Genomic DNA, 21,089 nt, shown 5'->3' with positions numbered 1-21,089 from the left:
CGATCTCGACACCTATATGTTAAATTGTTAACACATTAAGATGTGGAAGATCGACCATTGATGAGACCATAATATGCCTTTTCCTAGGCCAACCCTAATCTGTAATCAAGAATATGTATTTGTATTATAATTAAGAATATATATTTATAATATAAAAAGAACATTAACCATTTTAATTAAGACCCTGAGTATAGGCATTATTGATAGCTCAGTTTATAGCTCGGCGCCATCTGAAATGATACGCAAAATTAATAATAAAGCAACTACTCGAAAAATAAGCTTATCGTTAACCACCATTAAAAGTGATCGAAAGAAGAGTTTAAAACATGTTGTAAAATGAGCAATCGTTTCAACTCCTGCATAGGTGCACGCTATGCTCCAATTTTTCTAGTTTTTTACTTTCATAACAAACCCAGTATACTCCCTTAAGTGAGGTCTAGCGAGAGTAGTATGTACGCAGACCTCGAAGGTAGAGAGGCCGTTTATTATAGACCTTGACTCAAGAAAAGATGAAAAGAAAGTAGTAGCAACAAGCAGTAACAACAAGATAATAAGAAAATGAAGCGAATGGAACAACATATAATAATAGAATACAAGACTAACACCACTACTATTGGTATTGGAAAAACACACTCTCAACTACCTACTAGCCTCCTACCTTAGTTTTCTATCCATAAGCAAACAAAATTGGTTGTCTAAACTTCTTCGGATACAAGCAGCAAGATTCTGCATCTTCCCAGCGCTGCAACAACAACAACAAAAAAAAACTCAATTTGATCTCATAAATGGGGTCTCGGGGGTAGTGTGTACACGGACCTTACCCCTACCTCATAGAGATAGAAAGACTGTTTCCGATAGACTCTCGGCTCAAGGATCAGTGAAGATAAAGCAACCAAGTAGCAAAGAATATTAGCAACAATGTAACATGGTAACGGGCGTGAATGTCCCAACATGCATAATAAAGAACCATACATAGAAAATTACAAAAATAGTCCTAGTACTACTAGTCGGCCTAGGAGGAACATACTACTATATGTCAATGTACAACACTAATCCTTGACCTCCGCATCTTCCCGGTACATAACTGCAGAAATCAGATGATGCTAGAGAAGGAGGAATGAAATGCTATAGTACCAAAATAACAGAAGACATTACTATACATAAGACAAGGATTCAAATTACATCATTTTTAAATCTAGTATAATATGTAAATGAAGCCCTAAGTATCTCTCACTTCTCTTTCTCTAGAGATCAACACCAACTTATTAAACACAAAAGGTTGGACTACTAATACAATCCTTATTTAAAACTTCATCTGTACAAACTCTGCACAATCCATCTATGTTGCTCGGACTTGCCAAAAATGTAGCCGGGTGCGTGTCGGATTCTCCAAAAGTAGTGTATTTTTGGAGAATCCGATACGGGTGCGGGCGTGAGGCAGTATTTTGGAGAGTCCGCGCAACATAGCAATCCATTTTTCAAGTGACAATCTCCACTCTGCAGCAAGGGCAGTAAGCATGATTCTCTAACCATGGAACCAAACAACATGAATGGAATTTGTGGTCACATTGCAAATGCATTAAGTTATCTCCAACCTTGAATTGGTCCAAGCAAATGGTGCATTCATACTTTTCTGAATCCTTCCATTGCTTTACTACCCTGCTAAACGTCTTTATTCCATTTTGCTTCAATCTAAGCATCTCTGAATTCTTCTGCAAAGTATTTGATTCTACTTGCCCATTTTCAACATCATTAACTCTTTCTTCTTTACTTGTCCTGTTTTCAGTAACCACAATGAAGTATAAACTCACCGACGTCACATTAACATAAAATATTTTAACTCCGCACCGAATATGAGGATGTAATAATGAGATGCATGCCTTAAGAAAAACAATCACATGGTTGTTGCTATAGGAAAAACTTATTCACACCCGGTGTTTGTACTGAATCAACTAATATATGACATATACTTTTCACACAGTACAATTTATCAAATTATCAAAATAACCATGATAAAGAAATGTAGTTCGGGGTAAAACAACGGGTGTGAGTAGGTATTTTCCATTATTGCTATCCGATATGCGATGGAATCCTTTATCAATGAAATATTATAAATGCTTGAGTACAACATTTTTAGAAGCAGAATTATTTGGGCATAAGGTAAGTTACAGTTTATGGTATTTTTATTGAAGCTGATGGCCATGTGAGGCCAAAGAGATATTGTTTATTGTTTATGCCATGTGTGGCATATAGTATGTTTCTAGCTATTTGACAGGTATGGGGTAATTATGTTTACCGAGAAGACTCTATCGAAATTTCTATAAAATACATAAGAGCTAGTTTCTCCTCTAAGACGCCTTTACATTCGAGGACGAATGTTCCTAAAGGGGGGAAGTATGTTACACCCCGTACTATGTTAGAATGTGTCTTAAGTAAATCAATATGAGCCGAAGAGTTTAAGGACCTTTACAAAGATAATTTCATTTTATAACAAAGCTAAAAGGAGTGAAACTTAGGTCTATAATGTTCCTATAATTAGCACGACATGCAGGTTTTACTTCAATTTTTAGCCAAAATTATCCTTTATGTTTAAAGATAGGTCAAAATAGTCCTCCATTTATAATTCTGAGCATCCTTTACCCTTTCAGTAAGAAACATTTGAGCGGATTTGGTCCAATTCTTCGAAGAAAACTAACAGACAAGGCAAAGAAACAACAGCTCACATATGAAAGCCACATGAGAGGCAAAAAGAACGCCCAACTCTGTACTTCACCCCATCCCATACAACTGATGAAATCCAACCAGCAAATACATAACAGTGAACTGATGATAAATCTTCTCCGCCGCCCCACCACCCCGGGTTCCTAGACGCTCCAGAGGTAAGTAGTAAAATAAAATTTATGAGCTCATGACTAGGAGAAACAAATTATCAGAATGCAGAGTGCAGATTTTGTACTTGGGAGGATGATCAAACAGAATCTTTATATATATTTCTTAAGCACAACATATTAAGTCAGTTAACAAAAGAGAAGTCCCTTTTAAGGGCAGTAGCCAGATGTGGAAAAAAGATGAAACCTCCACCAAATCCTCATTTTTCACATTATCCCACCTTCCGTCATTGGATAACTTCCCAAGGCAAGCTCAAAACAAGATGCTTCTTCAAATCCCACAAGTTACAATTCCCTCGCATCAAGAGGCCAACTTTCCCTCAGAAAACGCATTTTAGGACTTTATATAAAGAAGATCAAACCAGTGATTTCCAACGGAGAATGACAACCGCACATAAGATTTGAATACCCTTGCCGTGTTACCAGAAAGTTGACGAGTAAGAGTGAAGTAAATCTAACATCATATAAGTATACACAATCTCTATTCATTACAGAGGTAAAATAGCCCGATCAAACTGACAAGCTGAGTTATGTATAGATGCCTGTAATTGAAATTAACTATATCTATGAAAAGTTAGAATGGATGAAACTCGTTATCCCCCTCTCATGGGCAAATCACTTGTGGTTTGTCCATTAGTTTTAGCTTCTCTTTAGTTCATTTCATTACTCGAACTAAATCCACTCATGTTTTGGAAAGTTAAAGGTTAAAAGATGCCCAAGGTTGTATATGGAGGACACCTTTTTACCTACCCAAAACATAAGGGATATATAATTTTAGCTAAAAGCTCAGTTTTACTTTATCTTGAAGAAGTGAGAAGGTTCTTTCTTTATATTAGAGTATGGAGAAATCTCTAGACTACAAGCAAAATATGCTCTCCTAATTAGACTTTGGAGTCTTGTAAGTTAACATTGAGTACAGATCGTTCCCCTTTTAGTGGACCATATATGACGCGCATTCAGATTAGTCTAGCCAGTTGGTTTCAGATACCAAATGGTTAATCATAAAGAAAAAATATACAGTAGTATGGAAAAATCTCTAGAAGACAAGCAAAATAAGCTCTCCTAATTAGATTTTGGAGTCTTAAGAGTTACAGCAGAGGTGGAACTATGCTATACCAAGAGGGGTCACGGCACCCGTAAAGTTCGGCAAAAATTCCATATATGCATGTATATATTTTTAGAAAATAGTGATATATTAGCAGTGACACCCTATATACAAAGCATATTTTGGTTGAATCCAAAAGTGCACCCGCCACGATCAAATCCTGGGTCCCCCTATGAGTTACAGAACGAAACACACAAAAAGAAAAGATTTTTTTTTTAAACAAAAAAGAACAGATACACTTCCTCATCTTAATACAGTAACTTGATTAGCATAGCAATTAACCAAGAATTCTTAAACTTTTACCTAAATTTACGTAGTAAACTAAAGGTAAGCAAAAGAACAAAAATTATTTACAGACAAGCTGAAATTACCTTCTTAGCTTGTGATCCAATCTTTGCTTGGCTTCTCTAGCTTTTTCACCTAGCTCCTCATCCTTGTATCCATGGCTTCCTATACTAATTCTTTGCTCTTTCTGTTCATTCAAATGCAAAAATAAGAAATATATAAATTTATTCTTTTAACTAAATTCACATGAAAAAATTTCACAAGATCTGAGTACACATACCTGGGAAGAAGCAGAATGGGAAAGTGAATCGAATGATCGGAACTGAAAACCCCTTTTTGCAATACACAGAATTCCAACAAACAAACCTGACATTTAATAAGGTTGTGATCTTAACGAATTTTTGGAGAAATTGAGAAAAAAATATGTCTATTTACAATTTGATATGAACATGGCCTTTTGAATTTCTGGCCAAGCGTTGTCCATTGAGAAGATATTAGGAATCTAATAGGATAAATTTCCAGAAAAGGAGGAACCTTTAGGAATAAAGAAAGTGTTAATCTAATATAGGATAATATTTTTAACAATTTATGTTGGAGTAATGACGGTTTGCGTGCATAGCTTAGCTTAACGTGCCTAAAAAAGTAATTATTTGAGACTTGGACGTAAACTGTTGGTTTATTGACCTACCAATTCTAACTTTAGATAATGGCAAACTAATGAGCACAAATGCTTACCTGGAGAACTTATTTTGTGTGAGAAACTCTCACGTCTCACTACCCATAGAACGGAGAATACAACCAAACCAATCAACATACCTCCGGAAACACCGGACATTAACCCCATGGATGAAAACGTTAACCCAACACATTCTTATAAGGAAATGCTATTCTAAGTTGCTCCGACACGATAATTTAGGTACCGCACTCGTATCGACACGATACTAGTATGAGTGTGGGTATGAGATCCGTACCGCATCTGGTCAGATAATTTTGTGTACTTTGACCACGACAAATGAAAAAATTTGAGACGAGATACAATTTGATTCCCGAAATCATAACCAAACCTAGGATGCATTTGAAGAAAATAGCATACCTTATCTAGAAAATCAATTATTTACTTATCAACAACTTGAGAATAAAAAAGAAATCCACACTTTACAAGCTATCTGTAAGTATTCCACAAATTTTTCATAATTTAGAGATATTTCTATATTTCTATTTTTTGAATTATTTTTAGCCAGATCCCCGCATCCGTATCCGTACTAGGATCTGTATTCCCGAATCTTAGAATTTACATCTCGAAAGATCCGATCTCTAGATCCACAGCCGTGTCGGATACCCGCATCCGTGTCCGAACAATTTAGATACTATTAGACAAGAAAGATACAACTCAAACTGAATACTACACAAATGAGCTTGGCACAACAGAAAAAGATGAAAAGGGCAAGGAAAATCTAGGCCCAATCATCCTCTCCCAAGATGATAAAACCCGCTTATATGAACCATGACGTTTCTCGGTTATAATCAAAATCTTTGGTAGAAGAATGCCACATCATCTACTTCGATCCAAACTAATTGATCTATGGAACCCTTCGAACAAGTTAATCTTAATTGACTTATGATGGGATTTCTTTATAGTTAAATTTGGAAAGGAGGAGAATCTGATAAAGGCATTACACCAAGGACCATGGTTCATGTCAGAATACTTTCTCTCAGTCAGAAGATGGGAACCAAAATTTGTCCCACAAGAGGCAACACTGTCGTTCACTACTATATGGGTGCGGTTGCCACAATTACCAATAGAATTTTACGACAAAGAGATACTTGAGAAGGTTGGGAGGAAGCTAGGGAAACTACTCAAATTTGATACGTGCACATCATCTACATTAAGGGGAAGACACGTGCGGATTTGTATACAAGCACCACTAGAAACACCAGTAGAAACATCCATCACTATTGGGGATCACAAATAAGCGGTGATATACGAAGGGAAAAGTATCATATACACAGGTTGTGGAAGGATAGGACACCCTAAAATCGTGTACTCACAGACAAAAGTGCACTCCTCCAAGCCAAGACCAACCTGAATGCTCCTCTTCAAGAGTCAATGCCGATGAGGGAGAAGAATGGAAAACAATTATCTTCCCCAGAAGAAGGAAACAGGGACATCCTCCACCACAAGGCCAGATTACAATGCCACCGACAAAAAATGAAAAAGATTCCACCTCAATTAGGGGTATCCAAGTCAAAAATGTTCGATGCAAGCTCCGGTAAGTTTCTTGAAACTAAGACATTTCGATACAACTCTAAGACTAATCCCATACAGGTCAATTCTGAATTCCCTACCAACACAAATCACGGTCCAAGGAAGAATACCCCTCTCTCAAAGAGCCAAACCACCCGGGAACAGCCCATGCGGGAACAATCCAACACAAGCACAAAGAGGAAAGCAGCCCCAGCAGGTAAAGACCCAACTCTCAGCAAAGAAAATGGACATACAAATTCAAAAGGTCTAGTTCAAACGGCCCCCCAAAGAAAACAGAGCAACAGGCCCAAAGGGAACAAGTGGGGCCTGTCAAGTCAATAAAGCACGACCCACCCAGACCCAGTTACCCCTTCTGTCACAAGGGTCCATACCCACTTGGAGAACCCTATTACCAATAATGCCCCCTACAGAGCTACATCACCCCTACCAAACAATCCTGCAAAAACCCCTCCATGGACACTCAAGTGCCGTATCAGAGAAACCACCAAAGCTCAGATGATTTGACACTTTCTGTCAATTCAATCGGTACACATTTAATTTAATATCTCAGGTATTATACACAGTTTGCAAAACCCAAAATATGGGTGATGATTTAACTCCAATATCAGTGATGACTCTTGATTACCCCCAAACCCCCTAATTAATACTAGTCCAAAAAAGGAAAAATCAAAGAAACCCTAAAATGGACCAACCTACCAAACCCTCGATCATTTTGACTTCCACCCCGCCGCCACTATACCACACACCGACATCTTGGTTGGAAGTGGCACTCCAAGGTAATGGCCCGTTCTACAATTTTCAGCTGGAAAATCAGCCAATCACCCTTATCATCCAAAACCCGGTTCATCTAGCAAGGATAACAATGGAGGCTCTAAACACGGGTTTGGCGATATTTAGAACCCAACTCTAGCAATCGATGATTCTACAAAGCAGCTTCAACCCACCACAGCAACCCAACGATGCTCCATCAGTGCACAACCTCATGCAACAAATCTTCAACTCGATCCCCTTCTTCCAAGACCCAACAACACCAGACCCAGCGGCGATGCCACAGTTCTCAGTGATAGAACAATGGCCCCAGCAGGAACCTTCATCTTCAGCATCGGAGAAACAACAATCACCACCACTAGGGAATATTTCGAGGGAGATAACAAAAGCACTAGAGATACTGAAAGGACAGGAAACCAACAAAGAGGTGGCAAACCAGAGCTCCTATTGTCCACTGAGGACAGATTCCCTATGGCTGGAGATAGTGAGGGTAGTGAAATTCAGTGTGGACTACAGCAAGACCCTAATATTGCTCTGCCCCAAAACACTTGCCAGATGTGGATTGAGCCTGGGTTCTCATCAGAGCCATGAAGTGCTGAAACCATTGCTGACATTAACTTCAGTGATGCGATCACAAATACCAGCAGCAAGGAGGAAGGAAATGATGCCTACCCAGGGGAAGGAAAAGGCACCGGTAGTGGCTTCCCAAACAAACCACAACCCCCTAATAAACTTTATCATATGGAATGTTAGAGGGGCAAACAATGTGGAGTTCGGGAGACACTGCTCAGAGATGATCAAAATCCACAAGCCGACCATGTTAGTACTGCTAGAGACAAAGATGGTAGACCACAAGAAGCTAACAGATGAACTGTAATATGATATGCATATCCAGTTCCCAGCAGTGGGTCACTCTAGAGGCATCGTCATCATGTGAAAAGAAAATGTCCCCAGGTGGATAAGATATTAGTCACACCCCAAGGTTTCCATGCAATGGTCAAGGTAATACTATCTAACCCCCATTGGTTATTCTCTGCTATTTATGCAAGTAGTAATATAAAGGATAGGAAAACCCTTTGGGAAAATCTGATAGATATTTCAAATAGCATAAATGGTAGTTGGTTTGTGAGTGGGGATTTAAATGAAGTTTTAAAAGCAAGAGACAAGTTTGGCGGAAACTGCATTAACACAAGAAGAAGCAATTTATGCTGGAACTGCATTAACCAGTGTAGATTAGTTGACCTAGGCTACAAAGGTAGTAAATACACATGGACAAACAAGAGATATATGAACACGACAAACATAATCCTAGAAAGAAATGATAGGTGTTTTGCTAATAATCACTGAATTTCCTGAAGCCCCTATAACCCACTTACCTAGGACCTTTTCTGATTACTATCCCCTTCTAGTTAAGTTAAAAGATGGCCCCCAAAATGTTAACACAAGGCCTTTCAGATTTGAGTCAATATGGTGCAGTCACCCTGCTTTCCCTAGCCTCATTCAGGACTCCTTCCCACTAAACTCCACCTTACTTCCCTCAACTCAAAGGTTCAGAACTAATATCACTAATTGGAACAAACACACCTTTGGTAACATATTCCACAAGAAAAAGAGACTGTTGGCTAGGATTGCTGGTATCCAAAAATCTCTAAAGTACCAGTTTAGTCAATTCCTCCTAAATTTATAAAACACCTTAATCGAGGAATTAGACTCAATCCTAAAAAATGAAGAGGATTTCTAGAGGTTGAAATCTAGAATTAACTGGCTCTCTGATGGTGATGCCAATACCAGATTTTCCACACTTCTACTCTAAATAGAAGGAGGAGAAATAGAATTATTTTGCTCAAAGATGAGGCCGGTAACTAGCAACATGAGCCCCATGAAATCAAAGAATCCATTACCAGATTCTTTAGTGCTATCTATATCTCTTCACACACCCATTCTCCCATCCTTACCTCTAGTACAAACTTACATTGTCATACACTATCCACAGTTCAAAAGTCCAATCTGGCACTACCTCTCAGAGACATTAAGATCAAAAGAGCAATCTTCTCCTTCAAGCCCTTTAAAGCTCCAAGGCCTGATGGATTGCACCTCTTCTTTTACCAAATATACTGGACATTGTGGGAAATGATGTTATACAATTTTGCATGGATTGCTTCTCATCCAAAATAATGCACCCTAAAATGAATGAGACCCTCTTATGCCTCAAACCAAAATGCCCACAGGCCTCCATGCTAAAAAATTTCTGGCCCATAGGTCTCTGCAACACTGTCTACAAAAATGTGACCAAAATCCTAGTGAATAAAATCAAGCTCTACCTGATCCATATAATTGGTCCCAGTCAGGCCAACTTCCCGTCCAACAGGAGAGCTTCTCACAATGTTATTATCCTGTAGACATTACATTTTTTCTCTTTTTTTAAGTTAATTATCCGGTGCCCTTACTGCATTTTTTTCATGAACTGAGAGATAATATTTTATGATTTTTTCAGGGTTTTGATAAAACTTCTTATGTTTTAGTTTTATTGGTTTCTATCTGAATCTTTTTGGAGTTCCTGAAGCCTTGATTTCCGGCGCTAAAAAACTTTGTTAATTTTTAAGTTAGAAACAAGGCCCTACATTCAATCTATCTTGACTTGTAAATGATGCTTAATAATACTCCCTCCGTTTTAATTTAGATGAGGTAGTTTGACTCGGTACAGAGTTTAAGAAAAAAAAAAGACTTTTGAAACTTGTGGTCTTAAAAGCTTGACTTGTAAATGATGCTTAATAATACTCCCTCCGTTTTAATTTAGATGAGGTAGTTTGACTCGGCACAGAGTTTAAGAAAAAAAGACTTTTGAAACTTGTGGTCTTAAAAGCTTAAGGGGTAAAAGCTTTGTGGGGTCATGACATTTGTGTGGCTATAAAATTTTTTCATTAAGGGTAAAATAAGTAAAATGAAGAGTTTAAAGTTGAATTATTTCCAAATTTAGAAATGTGTCATTTGTTTTGGGACAGACTAAAAAGGAAAGTACCTCATCTAATTTGAAATAAAGTGAGTATTTCTTTTCACAGTCTGAACTTCAGAATCGTCAAAGTTCTGGAGAAATAATAGATGATGCATTTAGGGTTGTGTTTGGAAAGGAACAATCTGGTCGGGTTAGATGCTATGGTAGATCGGTGACGACGAGCTCTCTGAAAAAAGATAAAGAAATCAACAAACTTAAACAAAAGCATGCCAATGAAATGACTTCTCTAAAGGAAGAAATGAAGGAAATGATGAGAGAAGAAATGCGACATTGTTTAAGTCAATTGGTGCAAAATAACCCTGGATTAGATGTTCATGATATACAAATGTGTGCTGGATCTAATCTTCCTTCACCTGTTGATGCGAGTAGTGCACAAGCTATGAGAGGCCAAAATCTACTCCATTCTTCTGGCTCAACTTATGCTCTGAGTCTGGAGAAGGTATTTATATTTTAGCACTCCCAAAAAACTACCTCATCTTAAGTTACAAGACCATGCCTTTTGTAACGATCCGACCGGTCGTTTTGAGAGTTGTAGCCTAGTTCCCCCATTTACTTCTTATTTTGTACTTTATAACTGCTATGTGACTTACCGGGGTAGTTGGTTCGGGTTCGGTGAGATTTCAGAATAAATTAAGATACTTAATCTCAAGGATGAAAACTTAAGTTGAAAAGATTGACCGGATGTGGACTTATGTGTAGACGACTCCGGAATGGAATTTTGATGGTTCCATTAGCTCTGTTGGACGATTTTGGACTTAGGAACGTGTCTGAATTTTGATTTGGAGGTCTATAGTTGAATTAGACTTGAAATGGCAAAAGTTAGAAATTTAGAAGTTTTACGGAGAGTGGATTTTTGGTTACAGGGATCAGATTGGAGTTCGGGGAGTTGGTGTAGGTCCGTTGTATCATTTGTGACTTGTGTGCAAAATTTGGGGTCAATCAAACGTGATTTGATAGGTTTCGGCATCGTTTGTAGAAATTTGATTTTCTTAGTTTCATTAGGCTTGAATTGGGGTGCGATTCGTGTTTTTGATATTATTTGATGTGATTTGAAGGCTCGACTAAGTTCGTATCATATTTTAGGACTTGATGGTATGTTTGGTTGAGGTCCCGGGGGCCTCTGGTGGAGTTCAGATAGTTTTTGAATCAAAATTTGAGTTTGAAAGACTACTGTAGTTGAAGCCTTCTGGTGCAATCGCACATGCGGCTCATTGGTCGCAAGTGCTAGCTGTGTTGCACAGATGCAATTATGGAGGGGAGTGTGCAATGGTCACAGGTGTGAGGGAATTACCGCACCTGCGTGGCCGCAAATACGGCGATTAGAGCGCAAAAGCTAAAATGGAAGTGGGGGCTGGGTCCGCAGAAGCGACTTTATGGCTCGCAGAAGCGAGTCCGCATGATTGGAATCATGGACCGTAGGAGGAGAGAAAACCACAGAAGCGGGAAAAGGGTCACTAATGCGACACCGTTGAAGTGGGTAAGTGGCCGCAGGTGCGAGAAGGCATGTGTTGTGTATTAAAAACGAGGGTCCTCTATTTTTCACCATTTCAAACATTTCAAGCTCGGGATTGGGCGATTTTTGAGAGGAATTTTGAGGAGTTTCTTGAGGTAAGTCACTTGTGCTCATTTTTGTTTGCTAATCTTATTTCCCCATTGATGTTTTCACCTAAGATTGTGTGGTTTTAAGGTGTAATTTGGGGGTTTGAGGCTAGGGATTTAGAGTATTGAATTTGGAGATTTGGGTTGCGACTTAGTGTCGGGTTATGGAAAATTTGGTATGGTTGGACTCGTGGTTGAATGTGCTTTTAGATTTTATAACTTTTATCGGATTTTGAGATGTGGGCCCAGGGGACATATTTTGAGCCGATTTTTGACTTTTGATTAATAACTTAGTATTTCCTTATAGAATTGATTCCTTTAGCATGTGTTGATTGTATCAAACTGTTTGTGACTAGATTTGAGGTATTTGGAGGCCGACTCATGAGGCAAGAGCGTGTTGGAGTAGGGATTTGAACGATTCGAGGTAAGTAACAGCTCTAAATTTGGTTCTGAGGGTATGAAACCCGTTAATATGTGTCATATGATTGTTTTGGAGGTGACACACATGCTAGGTGGCGGGCGTGTGAGCGTACACCATAGGAATTATGACTTAGTCAATTCCATGAAACTGAGTAGTTGGAAAATCTGTTGTTATCCGTATATTCTTCATGTGTTATAGAAAACGAACTGCAAATCATGTTTATACTATGTGTTGGCACTGTAAGGACCCACAGAGGTCGTGTACATGTTGAATTATCTACTAAATTATTGTTTATACCCAATCATATTTTTTCTTGCATATTACATCTTAGTCTATATTGTTCATTATTGATACATCATATCATTGCTGCTTGGGCTGATTATCATGACTACTGAGAGCCCGAGAGACTGGAGAGGTTGATGACTGAGTGTGCATATCCAGGTGCTTCTGGTCACGGTGAGTGTTGATTCCTTTGCACAACTTGATCGTTGGAGATTTCAAGGTAGCTGCCCGGCGTTCGCAGACCTTGTCTCTCCTTCCCTATCTTTCCACTTTATGTACTTAGTTTTAGTCTTTTATAGACAGTATTTCCAGACTTGTGTTGTATAGACGCTCATGTACTCCGTGAAACCCCGATGTTGGGAATTTCTATATTGAGTTTTGGAATTCTATCTAGTTTTTTAGAGTTTGATGGTTTAAACCTGTGTTATTCTTATTTTTCATTTAAAAGCGTTAATATGTGTGAGTTGTCGGCTTGCCTAGTACTATGATAGGCGTCATCACGACAGGTCAAGTTTTGGGTCGTTTCAAGTTGGTATCAGAGCCTAGGTTACATAGGTCTCACGAGTCGTGAGCAGGTTTAGTAGAGTTTTGCAAATCGGTACGGAGACTTCTGTACTTATCTTTGAGAGGCTGCCGAACCTATAAGAAAATTCACATTCTTTTATTCTTGTTGTGCGGATTTGTTGATTCTGGTCACTAAATTTTTGTTGTTCTATTCTCTCACATATGTTGAGGACGCGTGCTACCGGACAGGACATCCAGCCACCAGTACCACCAACTAGGGCCACGAGAGGCCGAGGTCACAGTAGGGGCCATGGTAGGGGTAGAGGTGCAACTCGTACAACAGCTAGAGCAGAGCCTGCAGATCCACCAGTCGCTCTGTCTCAGGAACAAGTTCCAGATGTAGTTGAGCCGGTGGGGCCAGCTCAGGCACCAGCTATGCCCATTGTGATTCCAGACCTTCAGGAGGCTTTGGCCCAAATATTGACTGTTTGTACTGGCCTTGCTCATGTGATTTCAGCTCAGGTCGTACCAGCCACTTCTCAGGTCGGGGGAGGTACTCATACCCCCGTCGCCCGTATTCTAGAGCAGATAGTGTAGGGACTTCAGATACCGGGGGTACTACCAGCCCAACCTGTTGCAGGTGCTTAACCCAGGTGGGTCCCGTTATTATTGATGATGATTAGAGGAGACTTAAGAGGTTTGGGAGGCTCCAACCTCCATCATTCAGTAGGGCTGAGTCTGAGGATGCCCAGGACTTTTTGGACAGGTGCCAGCGGATTTTTCGCACAACATGTGGGAGGCCTATGAGAGGCGCATGCCAGTCGGTGCATTACCACTTACATGGCATGATTTCTCCATTTTCTTTTTGGAGAAGTTCATGCCACAGTCTCGCAGGGAGGAGCTGCGCATATAGTTTGAGCAGCTTCATCAGGATGGCATGTCTGTGACCCAGTACGAGATGAGGTTTTCGGAGTTGGCTTGTCACGCAGTTTGGTTGGTTCCCAATGATAGGGAGAGGATTATGAGATTCATTGATGGCCTCACATATCAGTTGCGGTTGCTTATGATTCGGGAGAGGGTATCTAGTGCTACCTTCGAGGAGGTGGTAGATATTGCTCGACAGATAGAGATGGTCCGTAGTCAGGAACATGAGGAGAGGGAGGCCAAGAGGCCTCGAGGTTCGGTTGGTCCTAGTGGTGTTCATTCTAGGGGACAGTCTTACCATAACAGGGGTCATCTGTATAGGCCCGCTCAAATGTCTTGTCCAGTTCACCGTGGTGCATTATCCATCCATAGTTCATGCAGTGCTCGTCAGAGTCAGTCATCTCTCAGTGCCCTTCCAGCTCAGAGTTCGTCATGTGCTCCTTCAGTTCAGGGTTCATCTACACTGGGTGCTACTAGCGGGTATTCCAGTTCTCGGGGTCCACCTCAGTACTTGCTGCCATTTTCAGAGAGGGTTTGTTTTGAGTGTGGAGATTTGAGTCACATAAAGAGATATTGCCCTCACCTTTTGGGAGGTCTAGCTCAGTAGAGGATTTAGACTATGACTTGAGCACCAGTTACTTCACAACCCGCCCAGTTAGCTCGGGGTGGGGCTCAGTCAGCTAGGGGTCGCCCAAGAGGGGGAGGCCGATCAGTTGGTGGTCAGGCTTGATTCTATGTTATTCCTGCTAGACCGAATGTTATTGCTTCAGATGCAGTGATCACATGTATCATCTCAGTATGCCATAGGTATGCCTATGTATTATTTGACCCTGGTTCCACTTATTTGCATGTATCATAGTATTTTGCTCATTATCTGGATATTCCCCTATTTGTCGTTTCTACTCCTTCGGGGTAGGGGTAAGGTCTGCGTACACATTATCCTCCCCAGACCCTATTAGTGAGATTTTACTAGGTTGTTGTTGTATTTGGATATGCCCCGTGAGTCTTTAGTTTCATCTGTTCATATATCTACGCCAATGGGCGATACTATTATTGTGGACCGTGTATATGTAGTGATTATTGGGGGATTGGAGACTAGAGTTGATCTCTTATTGCCTAGTATGGTTGATTTTGACGTGATCTTGGGTATGGATTGATTGTTTCCATTTTATGCTATTCTTGATTGTTACGCTAAGACTGTGACGTTGGTGATGCCAGGGTTGCCAAGGATTGAGTGGAGAGGTTCTGTAGACTATGTTCCTAGCAGAGTGATTCCATATTTGAAGGCCCAGCGGATGGTTGGGAAGGGTTGTTTGCCTTATTTGGCCTTCGTGAGGGATGTTGGTGCTGATACTCCTACTATTGATTCTGTTCCGGTGGTACGAGATTTTTCGGATGTGTTTCCCACAGACCTGTCGGCATACCGCCCGATAGGGATTTTGACTTTGGTATTGACTTGGTGCCTGGTACTCAGCCCATTTCTATTCTACCGTATCGTATGGCATCAGCTGAGTTGAAGGAATTGAAGGAGCAGCTTCAGGAACTTCTTGATAAGGAGTTTATTAGGCCTAGTATGTCGCCTTGGGGTGTACCAGTCCTGTTTGTGAAGAAGAAGAAGAAGAAGGATGGTACTATACGGATGTGCATCGATTATAGGTAGTTGAACAAAGTTACAATCAAGAAAAAGTATCCTTTGCCGCGCATTGATGATCTATTTGACCAGCTTCAGGGAGCGAGGGTGTCTCTAAGATTGACTTGAGGTCTGGGTATCACCAATTGGCGATTTAGGACTCGGATATTCTAAAGACATCATTCAGGATTCGTTATGGTCATTATGAGTTCCTTGTGATATCTTTTGGGCTGACCAATGCCCCAACAACATTCATGCATCTGATGAACAGTATATTTCAGCCTTATCTCGACTCGTTTGTCATAGTGCTCATTGGTGATATCCTGGTGTACTCTCGTAGCCAGGAGGAGCATGCCCAACATTTGAGAGTTATGTTGCAGCGGTTGAGGGAGGAGAAGCTTTATGCCAAGTTATCCAAGTGTAAGTTTTGGCTTAGTTCGGTGGCGTTATTGGGGCATGTGGTGTCTAGTGAGAGGATTCAAGTGGATCCAAAGAAGATTCAAAGCTTTCTCGGCTTGGCCGGTTATTATGGTCGCTTCATGGAGGGCTTCTCGTCTATTACATTGCCCTTGACCAAATTGACCCAAAAGGGTGCTACTTTATGTGGTCGGATGAGTGTGAGGAGAGCTTTTAGAAGCTCAAGACTGCCTTGACCACAACTCCAGTTCTAGTTTTGCTTTCAACTTCAGGCTCTTATACAATGTATTGTGATACTTCTCGGATTGTTATTGGGTGTGTCTTGATGCATGAGGGTAGATTGATTGCTTATGCTTCGCGTCAATTGAAGCCCCATGAGAAGAACTACCATGTTCCTCACTTGGAGTTGGCTTCCATCATTCATGCATTGAAGATTTGGAGGAACTATCTCTATGGTGTGTCTTGTGAGGTATTTACAAATCATCGGAGTCTCCAGCACTTATTCAAACAGAAGGATCTAAACTTGAGGCAACGGAGATGGTTGAAGCTATTAAAGGACTATGACATCACCATTCTGTATCATCCTGGGAAGGCCAATGTGGTGGCCGATGCCTTGAGTAAAAAGGCGATGAGTACGGGTAGCCTTGCAATCATTCCTGTTGGTGAAAGACCTCTTGCAGTATATGTTCAGGCATTGGCCAACCAAATCATGAGATTAGATATTTCGGAGCCAGTCGGGTTCTAGCTTATGTGGTTTCTTGATCTTCCTTATATGATCGCATCAGAGAGCGCCAGTATGATGATCCTCATTTGCTTGTCCTTAAGGACATGGTTCAGTACAGTGATGTAAAGGATGTTACTATCGGAGATGATGTAGTGTTGAGGATGCGGGGTTGGATTTGTATGCCTAATATAGATGGGTTACATGAGTTGATTCTTGTGGAGGCCCACAGTTCGCGGTATTCCATTCATCCAGGTGTCGCAAATATGTACCAGGACCTGAGGCAGTATTATTGGTGGAGGAAAAGAAGAAAGATATAATGGGGCTTGTAGCTCGGTGCCTTAACTATCATCAGGTAAAGTATTAGCATCAGAGACCGGCTGGATTGCTTCAGAGGCTAGAGATTCTAGAGTGGAAAGGGGAGCGGATCACTGTAGATTTTGTAGTTGGGCTCCCACAAAATTCGAGGAAGTTCAATGCTATTTGGGTGATTGAGGATCGACTGACCAAGTCCGCGCACTTCATTCCAGTAGGGACTACTTATTTTTTAGAGCGGTTGGCTGAGATTTACATCCGTGAGATTGTTCACCTTCATGGTGTGCCAGTGTCCATCATTTTAGATCGGGGGACGCAGTTTACATCGCAGTTTTGGAGAGCCGTGCAGCGAGAGTTGGGCTCCCAGGTTAAGTTGAGTACAATATTTCACCCTCAGATGGACGGACAGTCCGAGCGCACTATTCAGATATTGGAGGACATGCTACGTGCTTGTGTCATTGATTTTAGGGTTTCTTGGGATCAGTTTCTGCTGCTCGCGGAGTTTGCCTACAACAACAACTACCAATCGAGCATTCAGATGACTCTGTATGAGGCTCTATATGGGAGACAATGTCAATCTCCGGTGGGTTGGTTCGCGCCGGGGGAGGCTAGGCTATTGGGTACTGACTTGGTTCAGGATGCTTTGGAAAAGGATAAATTGATTCAGGATCGGCTTCGCACGGCTCAGTTCAGACAGAAGAGTTACACCAATAGGAAGGTTCGTGATGTTGCTTTCATGGTTGCGGAGAAGGTACTGATCAAGGTTTCACCCATGAAGTGTGTCATGAGGTTCGAGAAGAAGGGAAAGTTGAGCCCTCGGTATATTGGGCCGTTTGAGGTACTTCAGAGGATTGGAGAGGTGGCTTACAAGCTTGCCTTGCCACCTAGTTTGTCGAGTGTGCATCCAGTGTTTCATATTTCTATGATCCGAAAGTATGTCGGCGATTCGTCTCATGTTTTGGGTTTCATCACGGTTCAATTGGATGGTGATTTGGCTTATGATGTGGAGCCGGTGGCCATTTTGGATCGGCAGATTCGAAAGTTGAGGTCAAAGTACATAGCTTTAGTGAAGGTGCAGTGGAGAGGTCAACCAGTTAAGGAGGCTACTTGGGAGACCGAGCGGGAGATGCAGAGTAGTTATCCACGCCTATTTGAGACTCCAGGTATATTTCTAAACCCGTTCGAGGATGAATGTTTGTTTAAGAGGGGGAAGATGTAACGACTCGGTCGATCATTTTGAGAGTAGTAGCCCCATTCTCCCATTTACTACTCATTTTGTACTTTATAATTGTTATGTGACTTACCGAGGTAATTGGTTTGGGTCCGGTAAGATTTCGGAATGAATTGAGACACTTAGTCTCAAGGATAAAAACTTAAGTTGAAAATATTGACCGGATGTGGACTTATGTGTAGAGGACTCCAGAATGGAGTTTTGATGGTTCCGTTAGCTCTGTTGGGTGATTTTGGACTTAGGAGTGTGTCCTGATTTTGATTTGGAGGTCTATAGTTGAATTAGGCTTCAAATGGCGAAAGTTGGAAATTTGAAAGTTTGACCGAGAGTGGACTTTGTGGTTACAGGGCTCGGATTGGAGTTCCGGGAGTTGGATTAGGTTCGTGGTATCATTTGTGACTTGTGTGCAAAATTTGGGATCAATCGGACGTGATTTGATAGGTTTCAGCGTCGTTTGTAGAAATTTGATTTCCTTAGTTCCATTAGGCTTGAATTGGGGTGTGATTCGTGTTTTTGATATTGTTTGATGTGATTTGAAGGCTCGACTAAGTTCGTATCGTATTTTAGGACTTGATGGTATATTTGGTTGAGGTCTTGGGGGCCTCGAGTGGAGTTCAGATAGTTTTCGGATCAAAATTTGAGTTTGAAAGACTGTTGTAGCTGAAGCCTTCTGGTGCAATCGCACCTGTGGAACATTGGTCGTAGGTGCGAGCTGTGTTGCGCAGATTCAATTTTGGAGGGGAGTGTGCAGTGGTCGCAGGTGTGAGAGAGTTACCGCACCTACGTGGCCGCAGATGCGGTGATTGGAGCGTAGAAGCGGAAATGGAAGTGGGAGCTGGATCCGCAGAAGCGACTTTGTGGCTCGCAGAAGCGAGTCCGCAGGAGCGGAGGAAACCGTAGAAGCGGGAAAAGGGTCGCTTCTGCGACACCGCAAAAACGGGTAAGTGGCCGCAGGTGCGAGAAGGCTTGGGCAGTGTATTAAAAATGAGGGTTCCGTGTTTTTCACCATTTCAAACATTTCAAGCTCGGGATTGGGAGATTTTTGAGAGGAGTTTTGAGGGATTTCTTGAGGTAAGTCACTTGTGCTCATTTTTATTTGATATTCTTGTTTCCCTATTAATTTTTCCACCTAGATTGTGTGGTTTTAAGGTGTAATTTGGGGGTTTGAGGCTAGGGATTTGGAGAGTTGAATTTGGGGATTTGGGTGACGACTTAGTGTCGGATTTTGAAAAATTTGGTATGGTTAGACTCGTGGTTGAATGGGCTTTCGGGTTTTGTGACTTTTATTGAATTTTGAGACGTGGGTCCGAGGGCCGACTTTTGAGTCAAATTTTGACTTTTGATTAATAACTTAGTATTTCCTTATAGAATTGATTCTTTTAGCCTGTATTGATTGTATCGAACTATTTGTGACTAGATTCGAGGCATTTGGAGGTCGACTCACGAGGCAAGAGCGTGTTGGAGTAGGGATTTGCACGGTTTGAGGTAAGTAACAGTTCTAAATTTGGTTATAAGGGTATGAAATCCCATAATATGTGTGATGTGATTGGTTTTGGAAGTGACGCACATGCTAGGTGATGGGCGTGTACCGTAGGAATTATGACTTAGTCAATTCCATGAAACCGAATAGTTGGAAAATCTGTTATTATCCGTATATTCTTCATGGGTTATAGAAAACGAACTGCAAATCATGTTAGAAATCATGTTTAGGCTATGTGTTGGCACTGTAAGGACCTACAAAGGTCGTTCACATGTTGAATTATCTGCTAAATTATTATTTTGTACTCAGTCACAGTTTTACTTGCATATTATATCTCAGTCTCTACTGTTTATTATTGATACATTATATCATTATTGTTTGAACTGATTATCATGATTACTGAAAGCCCGAGAGACTGGAGAGGTTGATGACTGAGTGAGGCCGAGAGTTTGATTTTGTGAAGATATTATGGGATCGGGCTGCACGCCGCAACATGTTTTATTGATTTGTGCCATGATTGGCTTATTATAGCGCTTGGGCTGAAGGAGCCCCTCCGGAGTCTACACACCCACAATGAGCGTAGTTGATTATATTGAAGGATGGATCTTCCCTGGGCATGGATCTTGCCCGAATCATTTTTATTTAGGGATGGATTTTTCCTGGGCTGGATTTCCCTTATACAGTACTGAGTGACTGACTGTCAGTCGATACATATATATTTGTGATGGATCTTTCATAGGCTGGATTGGCCATATATAGTATTGAGTAATTGAGTATTCCAAAAGTGTGAGTGCACAAAGCTTCTAGTGTGGTGCATTACATACATTATGTACATTGGCATGTATACATAAAGAAGTTGTATTCCTCATATCATTCAGAATCGATCTATCTTATTTGCACTGAGTTTAACTATTGAACTTGAAAGCATGCCTATCTTTCTATGTTGAAATTTCTGTAATTGAATTATATCCGTGAAGCTCGTCACTACTTTCAGTCCATTATTTAGTCTTGTTACTTACCGAGTTGGTTGTACTCACGCTATACCCTGCACTTCGTGTGCAGATCCAGGTGCTTCTGGTCACGGTGGGTGTTGATTCCTTTGCGCAGCTTGATCATTGGAGATTATCATTGGAGATTCCAAGGTAGCTGCCCGGTGTTTGCAGACCTTGTCTCTCCTTCCCAACCTTTCCGCTTTATGTACTTAGTTTTAGTCTTTTATAGACAGTATTTCTAGACTTAT

General features: G+C 40.9%; 1 protein-coding gene across 1 annotated transcript; it reads right to left on the bottom strand.

The window, feature by feature from the left end:
• Positions 1 to 1,131: 1,131 nt before the first annotated feature.
• Positions 1,132 to 5,141, bottom strand: LOC107764393 (uncharacterized). Its single transcript, XM_016582954.2, has 4 exons — positions 5,014 to 5,141; positions 4,559 to 4,644; positions 4,365 to 4,465; positions 1,132 to 1,776 (listed from the first exon to the last, which is right to left on the bottom strand). Exons 1-4 carry the CDS (start codon positions 5,120 to 5,122, stop codon positions 1,479 to 1,481), a joined length of 594 nt encoding a protein of 197 aa, XP_016438440.2. The 5' UTR covers positions 5,123 to 5,141; the 3' UTR covers positions 1,132 to 1,478.
• Positions 5,142 to 21,089: the final 15,948 nt, after the last annotated feature.

This window comes from Nicotiana tabacum, chromosome 18 (genome assembly GCF_000715075.1).
Source record: "Nicotiana tabacum cultivar K326 chromosome 18, ASM71507v2, whole genome shotgun sequence".
NCBI lineage: Eukaryota > Viridiplantae > Streptophyta > Magnoliopsida > Solanales > Solanaceae > Nicotiana > Nicotiana tabacum.
The sequence above is the reverse complement of the archived record's forward strand: the minus strand, read 5'-3'. Positions and strand labels throughout refer to the sequence as shown.

Coding starts and splice junctions, on each gene's coding strand:
- LOC107764393 (XM_016582954.2), bottom strand. CDS start 5,122: ATGGGGTTAATGTCCGGTGTTTCCGGAGGTATGTTGATTGGTTTGGTT. Junction 4,645..5,013: donor ACACAAAATAAGTTCTCCAG/GTAAGCATTTGT, acceptor ATTAAATGTCAG/GTTTGTTTGTTGGAATTCTG. Junction 4,466..4,558: donor CCCATTCTGCTTCTTCCCAG/GTATGTGTACTC, acceptor TTGAATGAACAG/AAAGAGCAAAGAATTAGTAT.